The following is a 17,084-nucleotide window of genomic DNA, read 5'->3' on the forward strand; positions in this document are numbered from 1 at the left end:
AGTTTTTAAGAGAAAATCTTTCCATCCATATGTAATTTGTTATAATTATGAGTTGTTAGTGAATTTTCTTTGTGTAGCTCCTTTAACTTGTTATAACGAAAGGGATTGCTGGGATGTGCGTGGGTAACGGCTCGGTTAAGCGGAAGGATAGCAAGTGCAGAGGTTAACATAAAACATCCTGTTATGAATGTCAGTGGGAATTCCCACACGATAAAAAATAAGATTTAAAAAAAAATCATTTAACTGCATAGCTGAATGAAACATTATCTCGTTCGCTTCTCATTAAAAGCGATTGTGTCATTTTCATTGAAAAAAGGCATTGTGAAACGGGTCCTGATCTACCGAGTTTATAGCAGCCGCTCTCTTCTAAACATGTGCGGGTGATTGATGATGAAGTATCCAGGTGAATCATTCCAAACCTGCAGCAATTGAAAAATTAGAAAATGCAGGAAACAGTGAGACAAAAACTCTTTTCTTGAAGCTGGTCATTCCCATATTCTTATCACAACTTGCAAGCAAGCATAATATAAGACCTACTGCATTAACTAAAACCATGCTTTACGATTGTTATTTTTCTTTTAAAAAGCTTGATTTAATAGATCTCAAAATATCTTGGGTCTAATTAATGCATCACCACTTTGGTGAAGGAGTCTTAAAGTTCATCTGAATTCCAAAAAGGCACATTAAACTGCAGAGCAATAAGGCACTATTACTATTACTTATGGTATAAACTTATAAAGTATCCAAACCCAATTGTCTTTCTGCAAACCTAATAACATTCCAAAGATTAGGATAATACACCCCCCTCAACTTCTCAAGGACCTGAAGACAATTATGTTCCAGACAGGAATTAATGAAGTTGTTACGAGTATCAGATTGAAGAATCTCATCCATGCACTGGTGTGCTTTCAGATAGAGAGTTCAAGAGGATAAACTAGAATCATCATGTTCTCATATCAGCTCCATAACAATCACTCAATACACTCTTTACATAATGTAGACCCTAAAAATCGTAGTTTGTTGGACTTTAAGTTCTACCCACTAAATAGTAAATACATCTCAAAGAGTTATTTTTCTTTTAACAAAAATGAAAGTTATGATTTGTGCTGATAATATAAAAAGTATGTGTTTGTGGTTAACATGAACATATTGCATCATTCCCCAATTTTTAATGCGCTTGTGGAACAGATGCTAGAATGTGTGAACACATTGTAGGCAGGTCAACGTTATTTACAGGGCCCTTGGCGGAGCAGTTGTCTTAAAAATCGAATCCATACAAATAAATGTTTTAAAAGCAATACATAGACGTATGAACCTAATGAATGATGACCTTTACAAATATTGAACGTATCACCCCGGTCATCGGATTCATGCAGGCTTACTCGCACACAATGTAAGCACACTGTCAACTCCCTGTGGAGCAATCCGCAGCCAGGCGTTATTTTACAAGCGCTCATCCAACCATATCAACTTTCGCATCCCCATTTAAACACCTGGGTGGAATGTGGCAATTAAAGTACAAGTCCACTCCAAAAATAACCTACTTTTAATAGAAGCAGAAAAATCAGACAAACCAATCAAAAAAGGTTTGAGCAAAATCGATAATTAATAAGAAAGTTATGATTTTTTTTTAAAGTAATTAAGTAAAACTATAGAACAATGGAAATCACTACACAAATTGCCAATTTGGTTATCAGTTTGTGACGTCTTGTCCTCACTATTTCTCAACTGCATTATATAGTTTAATCCCATTAATTTATCTTTTTATCCCCCGAAACTTGATTTCCCCATGCCTTAATTTGCCCAGGTTATATGATCTGTTCCATACTGCGTGCATGACATCGCAAAAAATCTGTTATGAACTTTGAAGAATTTATATTTTTTTCTGAATATTGTATATTCACAATAAATATTATTGATTGTTATCTAAATAGTTAATCAAAAGTCACATTTTTCATGATTCAACTGAATTTGTTTTACTCTATATTTGTGCATCCACTCAAAAACATATTTCTATTAATCAAACTTGAATGCTGGTGTGAAGAAATAAGATTCTGAGGGGGAAAATAGGAAATTTATATTTTCAATATAAAGAAAACAATTAGTGGATAGTGAGGGCATGGCGTCCCAGACTCATGAGTGAATTTTAAATTTGTCTTGTGATTTTCACTGTTCCATAGCTTTACAGACTTTTTCAAAAAATCATAACTTTCTTATTAGATATTCGATTTTGCTCAAACTTTTTTTGATTGGTTTGTCCGATTATTCTGCTTCTATTAAAATTGAAAGTAAATTATTTTTGGAGTGGACTTGGCCTTTAATGATTGCCAATTAAAGAATATTAGTGCCATGGCGGGACTTGAACCACGTGCCTTGTAATCTGCAGTCGGGTGACTTATCCACTAGACCACAACACCACGATCTATTGCAGCGACCCTTCTCTGGTAGATGTATTATGAATAGGGACCCTTCTGAATAACGACCCCCCCCCCCCCAATATTGGGTGTCATGAGGGAGCTATATAAAGGGAGAGGAGAAACACGAATAAGAATTAGTGAGAGATCAGAATGGAAGAACAGAAATGGGGGAAAGGAAAAAAGGATGAGATGAATGTAGCAAGGTAAATGCTTAATACAGCATAATGATCTTCCTTACATTAATGTACTTCTGATATTTCACCAAGTTGAGTTCCAATGCATGTACATCATCCTACAATGAATAACATATATTAGGTACACACTATAGTGAGCCGAGTATTTGGCAAGTGAATTATACAGATATGATCGTACCAAACAGTACCAGTACCAGTGTTATGTTATCCAAGAAATGTTTATGAGTGGGAATTACCACCCCTAAGGGGGGAATCATACTCATTCACCTTGTTTTAACGAGAGGGACTGGTGAGATGTGCGTGGGTGAACGGTTCGGTTAGTCCAGGGACGTGATAGAGAAGGACAGGAATCAAGCCGCTCTCCTTTGACCCCATGCTCCAAGCCGCCGAAAATTTATGCGCTAATCTGCAACTGTTGACCAGGTGGTGAGATAAAAGAGCGCATGAAATGTCAGGATTTAGAATTCCTACATCAGAAAATGGTATCACTGCAACTGTTCGCTGTCCCTTCCAATGATTTCTCATCCATTGTTGAATGTGTAAAGAGTAGAACAAGCGAACACAAACTTGTGTACTTTCATCCTTTTTTAAACTTGAAAAATACAAAAAACACGCGAAAACACGCATTAGCAAACTTAATGTTATTGAAGATTGTAAATCATGGATCAAATAACGGGACATTAAAGCATGCACAAATTAGCGCATCATCCTAAAATATTGAGTTTTTGACAGGATGTAATTTTTCTTTTACCAACTCTGGCACACAAATTAAAGGAAGGACGGAGTTCTAAATTTGAAAATTTGTTTGATGCACTATTCCCAATAAAATCCCCATATAAAGTTTTTGATTAACACTGAAATTTTGCCGGTAATTTAATATTTTGTAATAAATGTAAAACTGGTGCCTGGCTTCCGAAATTCCCCGCAGTGGAAGCGCGGTTCGGAGCATGGAACTTCAAAGCCAAGTGGAATGTTACACATCCCATTGTTACGCTTTAGAACTCAAGAATGCGTTTGAATAAATTACAAGAGTTTCGCCTCCTTTTCTTTCACCTCCCTGGTTAGTCCTAAGCGGAAGGATCACAAGTGCACAGGTTAACATAATACTTCCTGTTATGAATGTCAGTGGGAATTCCCACACGATAAAAAATAAGATTTAAAAAAAATTCATTCAACTATATAGCTGAATGAAACATTATCGTTCGCCTCTCATTAAAAGCGATATAGCCCCGTGCCTGTTTGAGCTGAGAGGAGCAATTTCATAAGCTTACACTTGTGATAATGGCGGAGTCTGCTATACCTATGCAATCTGTGCGTGTAGTAAAATCAGCTACTTGTGGGCGAAGTTTGGTCTTCACTTCAAAATTTGCGCCTGGACAATGTATCCTTGAAGAATTGCCATGTGCATATACACTGCTCGACAACAAAAGGGGACTTTACTGTGACTTTTGCCTCAAACAATGGTATTAATTTTAAATTTGTGTTTAAATGTGATAGTAAGTTGTGCTTTAACTAAAAAAAATTCTTGGCCAATCACGTCACTTCCACTGAGCGAAGAATATCATTCATTTCACTTGAATGATAATATGATGATGAGGATAAATTATATTTATTAAATGCAAAGTGAATGACTGACTTGAACATCGTACTTATGATCATGATAAAAATATTGATCTAATATATAGAAGTCTAATAATGATTAAATTAATAATTATTATGCTTACTTTTTAAATAAAAGCAAGCATTATTTCATCAAATTGCACAAAACTCTAAAGAGGTCAACATAAGTTTTTAACTTTTAGTAAAGTTTCTACTCTTGTATTTTCATTTAAGGTATTTGTTTAGATCTAGTACAATACTGCATTATGTTACATTTTAATGACATTCGTTTAGGTTTGAAACTGTTTTGAATATTCAATAATAATAATAATAATGATATAATAATTTAATAATAATAATAATAATAATATTAATAAAAACGGTGGTTATAAAGTGCTTACCACCGAGGTCTCTAAGCTCTAGAATCAAATCAACTCTAATTTTCATCTTACCTTCAGTTCAACTCTTAAGAAGTGTTCCAGATGCAAGTATGTAAGCTACTGCAATAAATCATGTCAGGTAAAAACTAATCTTTTGTTTTGGTTCCCTCCAACATAAACCCATTGCCTATATCAGAAATGAATGATTCCTGAATTAAGTCTATGGAAATAAGAGAATTCGAACAGTCAGGGTTCCAGTGAGTTAAAATAACTCTTAAAAAATCAAATATTATAGTATTAATGACTGCTTTGAGAGAAATAGTTGTTTTATTACGCTCAAGGGAAGGTTAGAATTGTGCTATTCCCCGAGGCTTGCCGAGGGGAATAGCCCAATTCTAACCTTCCCGAGAGCGTATGAAAACAACTATTTCTCGAATATTAAAGCAGTCATTAATACTTTTATATGCCGAAAAAAAAATAGACTAAAAAATAAAAAATAAAAAATACTTTTTTTTTTGTCGAAGGTGAGAGTCGAACTCTTGCGTACAATGAGAGATGAATCTTACACCAACGCCTTACACCACTCGGCCATCGCGCGCTGTTCACATGCTTGGCAGTTTTGTACAATATATACATTAAAATGGATTGAAACCGGCTTCGGCGTGATGAATGCTTCGCAAAAGCACCCTTCTTTTACTTTTGCAATGCATATTGGCACGAACTTAGATCAAGATCTATCGGCAGATGTTGTTTTTTTGTTTTTGGAAGTTTATTTTCGTCTTCATGTCAACAATGCAAGATAAAATTGTCGGTAAGATCGATCGAGATTCAATTGTATTGAAATTACCGACCAATCCTTCGCACACATACGGTATCCTCGATCGCTCAAACCATTTTTTAACATGTAAACCTATGGGGTAACCATGGAGGCTGACCTATTTTTTTAATAACCATGGTTATTAAAAATATTAAATGTTTTATGCATGGTTACCGGGAATTTTACAGGAACAGTTGAAGTTTATGAATGCAATTCGACCAATCAGATGGCTGGATTTCTTAAGTGAGGTATATAATTCATAATATCATATTATACAAATGATGCATGCGCATGAGTTCATTATACGATCTATCCGCACTCGAGTTGAGGCTGTGTGTACATCTATCGCACGAAGCCGTTGTGGTGAGTGCGATAGATACACACAGCATCAACGAGGGCGGGTAGATCGTATATAATGAACGAATGAAAACATGCATCGTTTGTCTTATACAACGAAACTCCTAGATCCTTGTTATTTGATGTAAAAATAATTCATTCAAGATTGTTTCGTGACAATATATGGCTGAAAAATAAATCTCAAGTTTAATAAGGCTTTACCCTAAAAAGGCCGGGCTATTTGAGGTCTTAGTACGGCCGGGGGCCATATTATGGCCGTGAAGCAGCTGATCTCCGCGAAAATGTGCACGCTTGTCAAGTGAAGTGTATAGAATAATATGATAATTTCAATTTTTAGAAAAATTCACTTATTTGCATATTTATGGTAATTTATGCAAATAAAGTCATAAAATCACATTTTTGGCCATAAATCATATATTATTCATATTTGAGCATTCTTTTTCACTACATATCTTTATTAGACCAATCGGAGTAAAATACGACAAAACAATTCGGAAGAGCTAGCTTATTCCTTATGTTATCTCTTGTTTTTATAATTTCTTATGTATTTCATTGTTTTTTTAACTTATGTGTTTTATTGTTTTTGTTGTTTAATTTCATTTCTCACTACAATTCAACTATTTTGACTCCAAAAACAACCATCTAAACTTTAAACAAGACCCAATAACCAAGTTTTAGGAAAAATGACATTTCCATAAGTTTTGTACACAAATCACAAAAATGAGCGATTTTCGGGCTGACATGCAAAGACAAAAGGTCACGTGACCTTGTAACTGTTGGTCTGATTTTCAAAATTTTGTAATCTAAAGAAAAAAAGTCAGCGAGCGGCGGGGCGCCATTCATATGCGTTCCCGAGCAATCGGAAAGATAATGGAGGGGAGCCAATGCCCCCCCCCCCCGGCCTTATTAGGGTTAATTTTGTGCGCACACATAGCTATATATATAGCAAGCGTACTAATTACCTCTATACTCATTTACGCATAGTGCTTCGCAAGACTAGACTCATGCTCACGTAGTATTAAGCACTCTATAACCTCTAACCTCTACGCGCACTATTGCGCTCTAAAAACGAGTTCAATAGTACTGGAAAATATTGCACTCCTTTCCATGAAAACGAGTGCAATAGGCTCAGTAAATGAATCACACGTGACCGCGCATGACCAATCATTTGAATAGGATCTGGGAGTGAGTTGATTAAATTATGATATGATATTATGAAATATTTGATTTCGTTTTGGTTCCCTCCAACATAAACCCATAATTTTGTCAGCTATATACTGTCACGAAACACTCTTGAATGAATTCTTTTTACATCAAAGAACAAGATCTAGGAGTTTCGTTGTATAAAACAAATGATGCATGTTTTCATTCGTTCAATGCGATAGATACACACAGCCTCAACTAGAGTGCAGATGGATCGCATAATGAACTCATGCGCATGCATCATTTGTATAATATTCCCTAAGATGGAGATAAAGACATTTTTGTAAGGTCGCTAACCATTATGACATTTTATGGAGTTTGGGGCTATGTTATATTAAGTATAATTGGCCATTACTTTATTAGTGACATAATGGTTGTTTGAAATTAGTGGTCATTGCATGAACTATGTAGAAATAATCAACAGAAATAATCAATCAATCCTATGATGTGCCTAAACTTCTATGAACTGTTAAGTGAAGAGGTTTTTACACATAATTGTGATTTAAAGGTGTTAAAGTGCGGGTTCATAGAAAATCACAAATATGGCAAAAAGCGTTTTACTAGAAACTGGTAAGCTAACAGATGGCCATCATGCAAGTTTTAGGTCAACTACATATCGGGTGGTTTATAAGAATACAAATAAAACAACCTCCATAGCATCAGGGATATGCGAGAGATTCGCCAGAAAAATAACGATGTTTTCATGCCGTCACATTATGAACCAACCCTTCCCAAGCAGACGACATCCCATAAAGAATGAACATAATTGCAATGCTTTTATTTCTCAAATAATAATGGTTTAGTGTATATAAATGTGATGGAATTTTACACCATTCAAAGAGGGATATGACCCCCATTCTGATAACTAAATTCTTTTGTTTATAAATACACAGGATATGGGTTAATGAACAATCAAAGAAATCACACTTTCAAATTAAAAAACCTCCGGAATGATAGCATGGACGATTTTGTTCCCTCTTGAAACGCCGAACATGCCGCGGTGTATGCAGCTGAATATACAATGGCGTCTTATTTTGTTTACAAGCGACGGATTGCTCTTTTTTTTAATCCTTGTATTTTTTATCAAAATAATACCATGAACGGGGTTTAGAGTGAGGCAATAGATTAAAGTAAGTATTGTAGTAAGAGAAATAACTGAAGAAAAGATGACAAAACAAACACTGAAATTGTGTGAAATGTTATAGGACATCGTCTGTGCACATCATGTTCAACATGTGACGTCATATCTCAGCAGCGACCGGGGAGCTTTTCAGGGGCTATGTCGGGCTGTATCTAAGCGTTTTTGTAGATGTTAATAATCATTACTTCGAATGTTTCCAAGCTGGGAGGTCTGAAGACATCCTGGAAGCAAATACAGGATACAATAGAGTCACTAGATATCCTTTGTTGCCATTTCAAGTTTATCTAGAAGATGACTATATATTTCCATTTAACCTGCCAATCAAAGTGTCACCTTTGCAATGATGACATTAAAGTTACTTTTTTTAATCAATGAACCTTCTCTTTAAAGATTTCAAGTTTCTATAATGGCTGTTGTTTGTATCCTTTGCAGAAAAGGGACTGGACAAGATGTCATAAGCAAGACTGTAAACAAATGAAGATAATAAATCCCGGGTTACCTCGAGAGGTAGCATAGTTTGTTCAGCTTGTGTCTCAAATCATCCAGAAGCAAAGACGATACCCTCCATGCACTCATGATGATGAGGATTATTTTCCAACCACCGTAGACCAGTTGGAATCCCATCTGAAATATGCTAGAAAGGATAATATTGAGAGCTTGTTGTGTGAGTTGCAGCAGCTCTTTGAAGAGGATGTCTTACCCGAGCCTAGCAGCTTGTTGAATATGTATGGGGCGATTAACTGCAACGGTTTCTCAATACTTGATAATGATCTGAATGGCATCGCACCTGGGATATACTTGAGGTGATTTGTGTTACTACAGTGCGTCCCAAAAACAAAACTATACACTTTTGAAATGGCTGCCGAATAAAAAAATATATAATTCCGGGGGTAAAGTTTTCTATGTTATGTCTATTTGGTTTATGTATTTGTGCGTTCTTTTATTATTAATGTACTATTTTTGCAACTGTAAGTTATAGGGGGCTGCAATCTACAAGCTATGCTTTTCAGCAGTCCCCTCCATGACCAACCTGTGTTATATGCCTGTTGTACACTGTGGACCAATTACAAATATATTGTTAAGTTTCATTGTTTTACTATGTACAATGCAATCCCATGTACTTTATTTATTTTGTTGGAAATGGAAATAAACGAAATAAAAAAAGAAATATGTATGGAAAGCTCATAAACTCAACTTTCATATGACACCAAAAAGTCCAAAAATAATTCATGCTTGGGTGAGCACTGCTCACTTTTGTAGAGGGTATGAAAATTAGGTTAGCATATCTAGGTATGTATTAGACTTTAAAAAAGGCAACATAAGGTGTTATTTACATCTTCACAAAAAACTATTACTGGATAGTAAGTTACTGGATGATATGCAAAATTAATGCATATAATCTAGTACATCAATTGAATATACACTCTTAAATAACAAAAAATTTACAAATATTTTATAACTGATATTAGATTATATCAAAACATTCTTTCAGTTTGAAAAGCATTATGTCGTCCTACATTTAGGACTAAGAAACAGACAATCTAACATTTTGTGCAAGCAGGAAAATTACAAATGTCATATCCTTGACAAAGTCAAAAATAACATTTTATTATGTCGTTCTGCAAGCGCATCATTAACCAATCGTTTGATTTTTACAAGAAAAATGTGCTGATTCTAAGAAGGAATGTATATATGCTTGCATGTAAGTAAACAAACCAGGGGACCTACAGCTTTAAGTCATCTCAAAGAGACTTGGTAATGAGGATTATAAGAGAAATAAGGTTCTGAACCTGGGACCTCCCGTTTATGAGACCCATGCTCTACCACTGAGCCGTTGCGCTTCTTTCGATTTATTTATTGGTGTAAAAAAAATCGATCAGGAGCACATGCTGAACGGATTGTTTATTTTTTTGTTATGGCAGAAGGTGTTATCTATAAAAGAAACTGATATGTCTATTTTTAAATTCCAAATGAGAAAACAAATTGTGAATAATGTCCAGCTTTTCAGCAAACTCTTTCATTAACATTTAGAACTGTAGGAATACAAATATTGTTTGACTGATTGTATGTTGTACTTTCATGTAAACAATCATTCCATTAGCACAATATACTAGCACCGGGACCTTTTCTCTCGCCAATTCCAAATAGGTTGAATTTTCCTTTATTTTCTTGGGTAAATAAATGTGTAATCACATTATGTCTCTGTTTTAACTGTTCATGTTTTGAGAGCATCTATGGTGAACCATTCCTGTGATCCTAACTGTCAAGTGATAAGTGATGGGAGGAAACTTCAACTCAGGACCGTTAAAGATGTCACTGAAGGAGAAGAGGTAAGACCACATACTTTATTCTCAACTGAAATACCACATTTATTTTATTCCTTATGTTCTGGATATGCACATGAGAGAAAATACACTCAATATTTTTAAATAAATGTAATTGACTGTTGCTTTTAATATGGATTCTGTCAGGATCATTATCTACTCATTGCACCATAACATTTTCAGGATTAGTCTAATAGGATTTATAAGATTTGAATCAGCACACCCAAATGGTTCAGTTTAAATGTGGGAATCCAAGGATTCAATCCATGTTATGTTCTAGATTTTGAAAAACATAAAGGTTTTTACTTGTACATGTATTATAAAAATAACATGTGCTTTATAATTTAAGATCCTTACAACCGGTTTTCGTTTGGTTTTAGTGTACAATCAGCTATGTAGATTTAATGGACCCAACTAAAGAGAGACAGGCTGAGCTGGAAAAGAGATATCACTTCACCTGCAAGTGTGTGAAATGCATTAAAGAAATCAATGTGAGTCTTTAAGTTACAGTTTCATTTACCTGTAGGTAGTTTTCTTTTAAACTTCTAGAGATCTTGGAACTTGGATTGTATTGATTGTTTTGGGATAAGGTATGCGGTTTGAGTGTGCACCATTATGACTTCCAATGTTCAAAGTAGTGAAGCAATAATTATATTGGGCAATAATAAAGTCCATGCACTGCTTTACTTTCTATTATTACTCAAATTTGAAATGATGATATAACTCTCAAATACCCTATTCTCATGCATACATTAGCCAAGGCAGTTGATACCTGCATGGATCTATTTTCAGTAATGCACTAGATATAAGTGATTTCTAAACTCTATACAGTGCGTCCCAGAAAAAACGAAACCGAGAATTGTTCGATGTTTTATTATGACTTATTCACATTTATGATTAATAAATGACACATGCATTAAGACTGTCGTCTACGGCTGATTGTCAACGAAACGGAGTTAAGTCTTTAGTTAATTCCGTTTGTTGCTACGACAGACAGCCAGTGAAAACGAATTCGTTTAATAAAAATAAGGAAATTCAAGCACTACTTTAAACAAACAGAACTTTGTTATTCCTTGCTCATTTTTCCTGACTGAGGTGTCATATGAAAGGGCAGAAATTCAACTTTCTAGAAATGTGATTTTCTCTTTGAAATTCAGATACCGGCCGCCAAATGATTTTTTGGTTTCCTGTCTTCAAATTCATTTAAATCGCTTATGCGTAAAATATGCATCATATAAATGGAATCAAATGAAAAAGGAGGATCTAAGCTTTCCAATGTGTAATTTATTAATTATAGATGTGGATAAGTTATGATAAAACATCGATAATTTTCCGTTTCGTTTTTTCTGGGACGCACTGTATAGAAATTGTTTCACATAACTTGCAATATATGCATTTCAGTACAAAATATTTAAAAATCTCATTGTCAAGTTGTTTATGCTTTACATTCTAATTAAATGTTTGTTTGTATCTTTCAGCCAGATGATGGTTTAGGTGAATTAGAGCTGCGAGGTCTGAAGAAATCCTTGGAACAAATACAGGATGCAGAGAATTCAAAAGATATCCTTTGTTGTCATTTAAATTTTATCTAGAAAATGACTATATATCTTGTCAATAAGTTGAAATACCAGGAATGACGTCAATGACTGTTTTCTCATTATTTGTTTGTTTCATTTGTCGTTATCACAGAGTTATTATGTCGCTTTTTTATTTGCACAATTTACATTCTACAAATACCTTTCAGTGTAATCTATTTTTCTCTCTTGCTCTCCTTTTCCTTTTTTCTGCTTGTATATTGTCTGTCTGTCTTCAGGTCTCTCTCTCTCTCTCTCCTTTACTCTTTTCTGTATACTTCCAACTCACTGACCCCATGTTATTCCTCCCTTTTTCTCTGTATTCACTTTGCTAATTTCCGGTACTATCACATTTTCATTTCTCTCCCTTATATAATTATGTGTCCTCTCATTTTCTCTGTATACATTCTTCCAAGCTTTTTGTCCCCATCTCAATTGGTTTTCATTGCATATGGGTTGACTCTTTCTTAATGATGAGATTTACATTGGACCAAAGTGTTACAGCTGTGTGCACCCTACCTGAAGCTGGACTCCTCCAACAATCTTTTAGCAAATTATTATCTCCTGGTCAGGCTCAGACAAGAGGCAATTAAAGTATGCGTACACATACAAGCATGGGATAAATATGTTGAGATGGGGCAACTGAACATAGAGTCTTTAAGGTAAGAATAGGTTCGTAATACACACATTATACAGAACAATTAGTGCTATTCAGATGCATGATGTTATTTTTATTTTTTTTAATAATGAACAGACTGTAAATGGTACATTAATTAAGCTTTTATGAATACTGATCAGACAGAGGAAGTGTGATATTTTCAGCAGATCTTCCCCCTAATAAGGCTTGTTAAAACATGGCGCTTGGCGTTTTGTGGTAAACTCTTGCAAGAATATTAAGGATTATATACCTCACGTAAGAAATCCAGCCATCTGATTGGTCGAAATTGCAGTCATGGTTTTAGCCATTTCCGTAAATAAACGAGAAATGCCACGCCCATGTAATAGTTCGAGGGTAAAATTCAAGTTACCGGAAATAGTTCAGTCTTGCTTAAAAACTGGTTTGAGCGATCGCGGATACCATATACATTGTGTGTGCGAAAAATTGGTCGCTAGACAGCAAGAACACCAAAAGGGTAAACCCTACGTTTTATTATTAGCCGTAGATCTAGGTCTAGATATGGATTGTGATTTTATTGCATGCGATAGCGGTGATACAGGTATTTAAGATTGTATAATGCAAGTGTTTGAATTAATTTGGTGGATGAAAAGTTGAATTCTACGCCGTTTTGTGCGTCATTGCAGCGCTGAGTTTGGTGTGTTTGTCGCTAATTTCTGACAAATTTAGATAGCTTTCCTGATGGTATTTCATGCGAAATTATGTTATATTGATAAGCACTGATTCTTGTCCTTACCTTTGACTTGTTTCTTGTCTGTTATAGTCATTTAATAGATGAATTACTTGAATTCTGAGCACATTTCAGTAACACAAAAATGCCAGCCCGTTCATAGTCCCACGTATTTGTATGTACCTTGTGCCCTTACTGTCTGCTGTCTCGATAGCGTAAACAAACTTGATTACCATGATTGGTAAGTCGCACATGTATTCTATGACCCTTTTCGGTATATACAAGTATTAATGACTGCTTTCATTTTCGAAACAGTTGTTTCTCAAAGCAGTAATTAATACTATAATAAAATACGGATGGATGCCATGCATTTGTAATTGTGCAAGGGGGTAATTTTTCGGGTGTATTAATGTCCTTGAGGGGTAATTGTCTAGGGGCTAATTGTCCTAGAACCCACTGTACATTTAGCAAAACCATAGTTTTATGACTGAATGTGTATGTTATTTGATTTAGATATCACTATGGACCATACAGTGCCATGCTGGGGCTTCACCTCCTGGACATGGGTAATAAGCTGCTTGAAATGGGGAGACTTCGGGAGGCCAGAAAATATCTCACAGAGGTAACTATTTTCCTATAAATTGGTGGGACTGTCTTCTAATGAAGACTACAATAGTGGTTGTTTTCATTTTTGTACTGAAAATTTTTCCCTTTTTTTTTCTTCATTCAGCTCTTTTGACAACATTTGACTTTGCAGCTGAGTAGAAGAGTAGAATTGTGCATTTACGTCTACTATTTAAGGGATAGATGAGTTTTGTTGCAGAGGGCGCTACTCAAAATATTTTTTGTGAGATAATGAAAAACTGAGTTTCAAATTTGAAAGAATACACAATTTAGATGATCTTTGTTTAATAAAAATCAGTTCAGAGACGGCTGAAATATCCATACATATAACAATTTCTAATATTTGTGGTGCCCTACAAATAAATATATGGTTAATTTTGAACCAGCCGTTGAAAAACGAGATAGCGCCTTATTCGTTTTATATTCCAGCCAATGTAAATATTGGCTTTTTGTTGGCTTTTACGTGTTGGTTATAATACGCACAACCAGCCGGCCCGTGTATTGTTATTATTAATTAATCAATTAATTTTAACGATCACCATACTTTTTAAACGTTGAGGTGAATTGGTATGATCGTATTCAATCTAAATTCAAACATTTGGGGGTCTAAAATTACCTTCATACCAATTTCAGATACTAAAAGGGCACTAAAAATGTCATTAATAAAAAAATAAGAGCAAAAACCATGCACTTCGAAGGCATTTTCGGTCTTATACAAGAACTCAACTATCCCTTTAAGTAACACTATGAAAATGACAGACAAAGAAAGCGGACAAAATATACAGTTCCTCAGGTAGACAAAGGAACATCCCTTCACTGCTATTATGTAAAAAGGTGAATATGCATGTGACACCTGTTCTACACCTTTTTACATAATAGCAGTGAAGGGATGTTCCTTTGTCTAACTTAGGAACTGTATATTTTGTCCGCTTTCTTTGTCAGTAATGTTCATAGTGTAAGTACAGGCATTAATTCATCTTTAAGGATGGTGTGTGTGGGTTGGGGGGGCGATGATGATTAAATGCACGATACGATACACAGTGAAATCCAGAATCATCTGAGGTACCCCATCCCATTTGACCACCCTGTTATAGTGAAGAAGTGAATAAGCTTTATACATTATTGTTTGGGCTGAAAAAGGCTCATAAACCCCCAGTAAATCATAAGCAAATTTTTTGTTTACTGGACATTCTTATTCAGAACCTAAATCGTGTTAGTAGCCTTGATATAAATTAGCTAGGACAATAGATGAACAAGTTCTCAATCAATAAGGAAGGAATTCGATCTACTTTAATCCATGCTCTTACATAAAGACAGAGGAAGTGACCTTGCTGGCATGCTAGGAGCATGTATGATGAAGTAGATCAATACAGGTTTATTTTATTTTCATCGCATCGAACCAATAAACGTATCCTTTTATGTCTTCCATTTGTATGAAAAAAAATTGTCTCTTATATTTGTGATCAACTTGTTGATGATCTCTCTCTTCAAACTCTCCTTAAATTTTTCCTGTCTTTTTGTGCTTCTGATTTAGGAGGAGGTTAATTTGATACCAAAGGTGTCTGTTATTTATTTTTTATTTCTTTTGTTTTTTTCAGGCAAAGAGTGTTTTGGAGATAACACATGGTCCACAGCATTCATTCATGATGACACCGTACGTGCAAAAACTGCTTGATCTGTAGATGTAGATAATGCATGGCTAACAACTTTCTCGAAGGTCACCCCTTCTGTCTGATACTGCAGATAACACATGTCTACCAACCGTCACTGATGTCAACTTCAATACAGGACTTTTTCTGTAGCAGTAGATGACACTGGAAAAATACTAAAGATGGAAGGACAGAGTGACATTGAGAACGAGTGAGATCGAAAGGAAACAACAAGATACATAACAAGTTTGAGAACCCCGAAGGGCCCCGTTTCATGAAACTTGTTTTTAATAACATGTTATGATAATTGTTATAAGCTACTGAAATCCTGCATTTGATTGGCTGTGAGCAGATTTGTCATAGATATGTGGCAGTTATTATTTATAACAGGTTTGATGAAAACAGGGCCCAGTTCTATTTAAGGAGGTGTTACATGTGGAACTAATTACTATAGTACTTTGCAGAATTCAACATCTATTTCTTCATTGAAACACCTTTATAAACAATTGCATTTTCATGAATGTACTAAACTACCAGTAAAGCCATGGATGCATATATATGCATATGTTGTATATACTTTTTACCCATTTGAATATAAATTTAAGCATTATACGTCACCGGAAATATATTAAAAATGTGAGTGTTATTAATTAATCATATTGCTGTGGGAATTGTTTATGAGTGCTTTTATTGCTTCTGTGACTGGTAGTTCAGGTGTGTTGATGATTTATAGATGTGTTGTGTCTTATTTCCTTCGAGTGTGCTGGGTGATAATCTGATTCTACTAATTAAGTTTAATTTCTTTTTTACCGTTTATCAAATCGTTGGATGATCTCACTTTGTGAATCTGAGTAAATTTATAAATTTACATTTATATTTTTAGTCGCTGGTTATTTTATATGTCATATTATTTCATATCGCTATAATATATTTTCATGTTTTTGCCTTATTTCATTGTTATTTTGAATGTTACCATGTATATATATATATAGGTACATTGTGAAAAAACAGCCTTGGCCGACATATTGTCATATCCTGAATGAACATTTTTCAATAAATAATAAATAAATAAGTTTGAGAAATAGTATAATGGCTAGAGGTATACGATTCATTGTGTCGCTAGAGCATTTTTAATGGGGGGGGGGGTGATGCTAGGTCAGAAATGTTTTTTGTCAACAAGTCGAAGAGAAAGTGCATGTTTTCCTCTTACTTAAGACATAATTGGTACTTCTATAGTCTGACGTCATTCAAATCGGAATACATTTTCCATATGTATTTGTATCCTTTTTACAGGTGTATTTTAAAATAAATTGTTATGCAGCTCATGGAAACCTATGGAAAACAGAAAAGAATTATATAGCACTTGGTTATAATTATACAATAATCAAGATTCCACCAAATGTCTTTTATGTGAAGAATAATTTACTTGTACACAGACATGCTGTATTCTCATGCTTTA

General features: G+C 34.7%; 1 protein-coding gene across 1 annotated transcript; it reads left to right on the plus strand.

Moving 5' to 3' along the window:
- The first annotated feature begins 1,325 nt into the window (after positions 1–1,325).
- Positions 1,326–16,509, plus strand: LOC105439032 (N-lysine methyltransferase SMYD2-like). The gene is made up of 9 exons (XM_030997187.1): positions 1,326–1,393; positions 4,669–4,729; positions 8,625–8,911; positions 10,336–10,438; positions 10,813–10,923; positions 11,911–11,944; positions 12,485–12,668; positions 13,866–13,974; positions 15,575–16,509. Exons 1-9 carry the CDS (start codon positions 1,326–1,328, stop codon positions 15,656–15,658), a joined length of 1,041 nt encoding a protein of 346 aa, XP_030853047.1. The 3' UTR covers positions 15,659–16,509.
- The last annotated feature ends 575 nt before the right edge of the window (positions 16,510–17,084 follow it).

The sequence above is a fragment of the Strongylocentrotus purpuratus genome, unplaced genomic scaffold (assembly GCF_000002235.5).
Source record: "Strongylocentrotus purpuratus isolate Spur 01 unplaced genomic scaffold, Spur_5.0 spur5_scaffold_4, whole genome shotgun sequence".
Lineage (NCBI taxonomy): Eukaryota > Metazoa > Echinodermata > Echinoidea > Camarodonta > Strongylocentrotidae > Strongylocentrotus > Strongylocentrotus purpuratus.

Coding starts and splice junctions, on each gene's coding strand:
- LOC105439032 (XM_030997187.1), top strand. CDS start 1,326: ATGACCTTTACAAATATTGAACGTATCACCCCGGTCATCGGATTCATG. Junction 10,439..10,812: donor ATGTCACTGAAGGAGAAGAG/GTAAGACCACAT, acceptor GTTTGGTTTTAG/TGTACAATCAGCTATGTAGA. Junction 13,975..15,574: donor CCAGAAAATATCTCACAGAG/GTAACTATTTTC, acceptor TGTTTTTTTCAG/GCAAAGAGTGTTTTGGAGAT.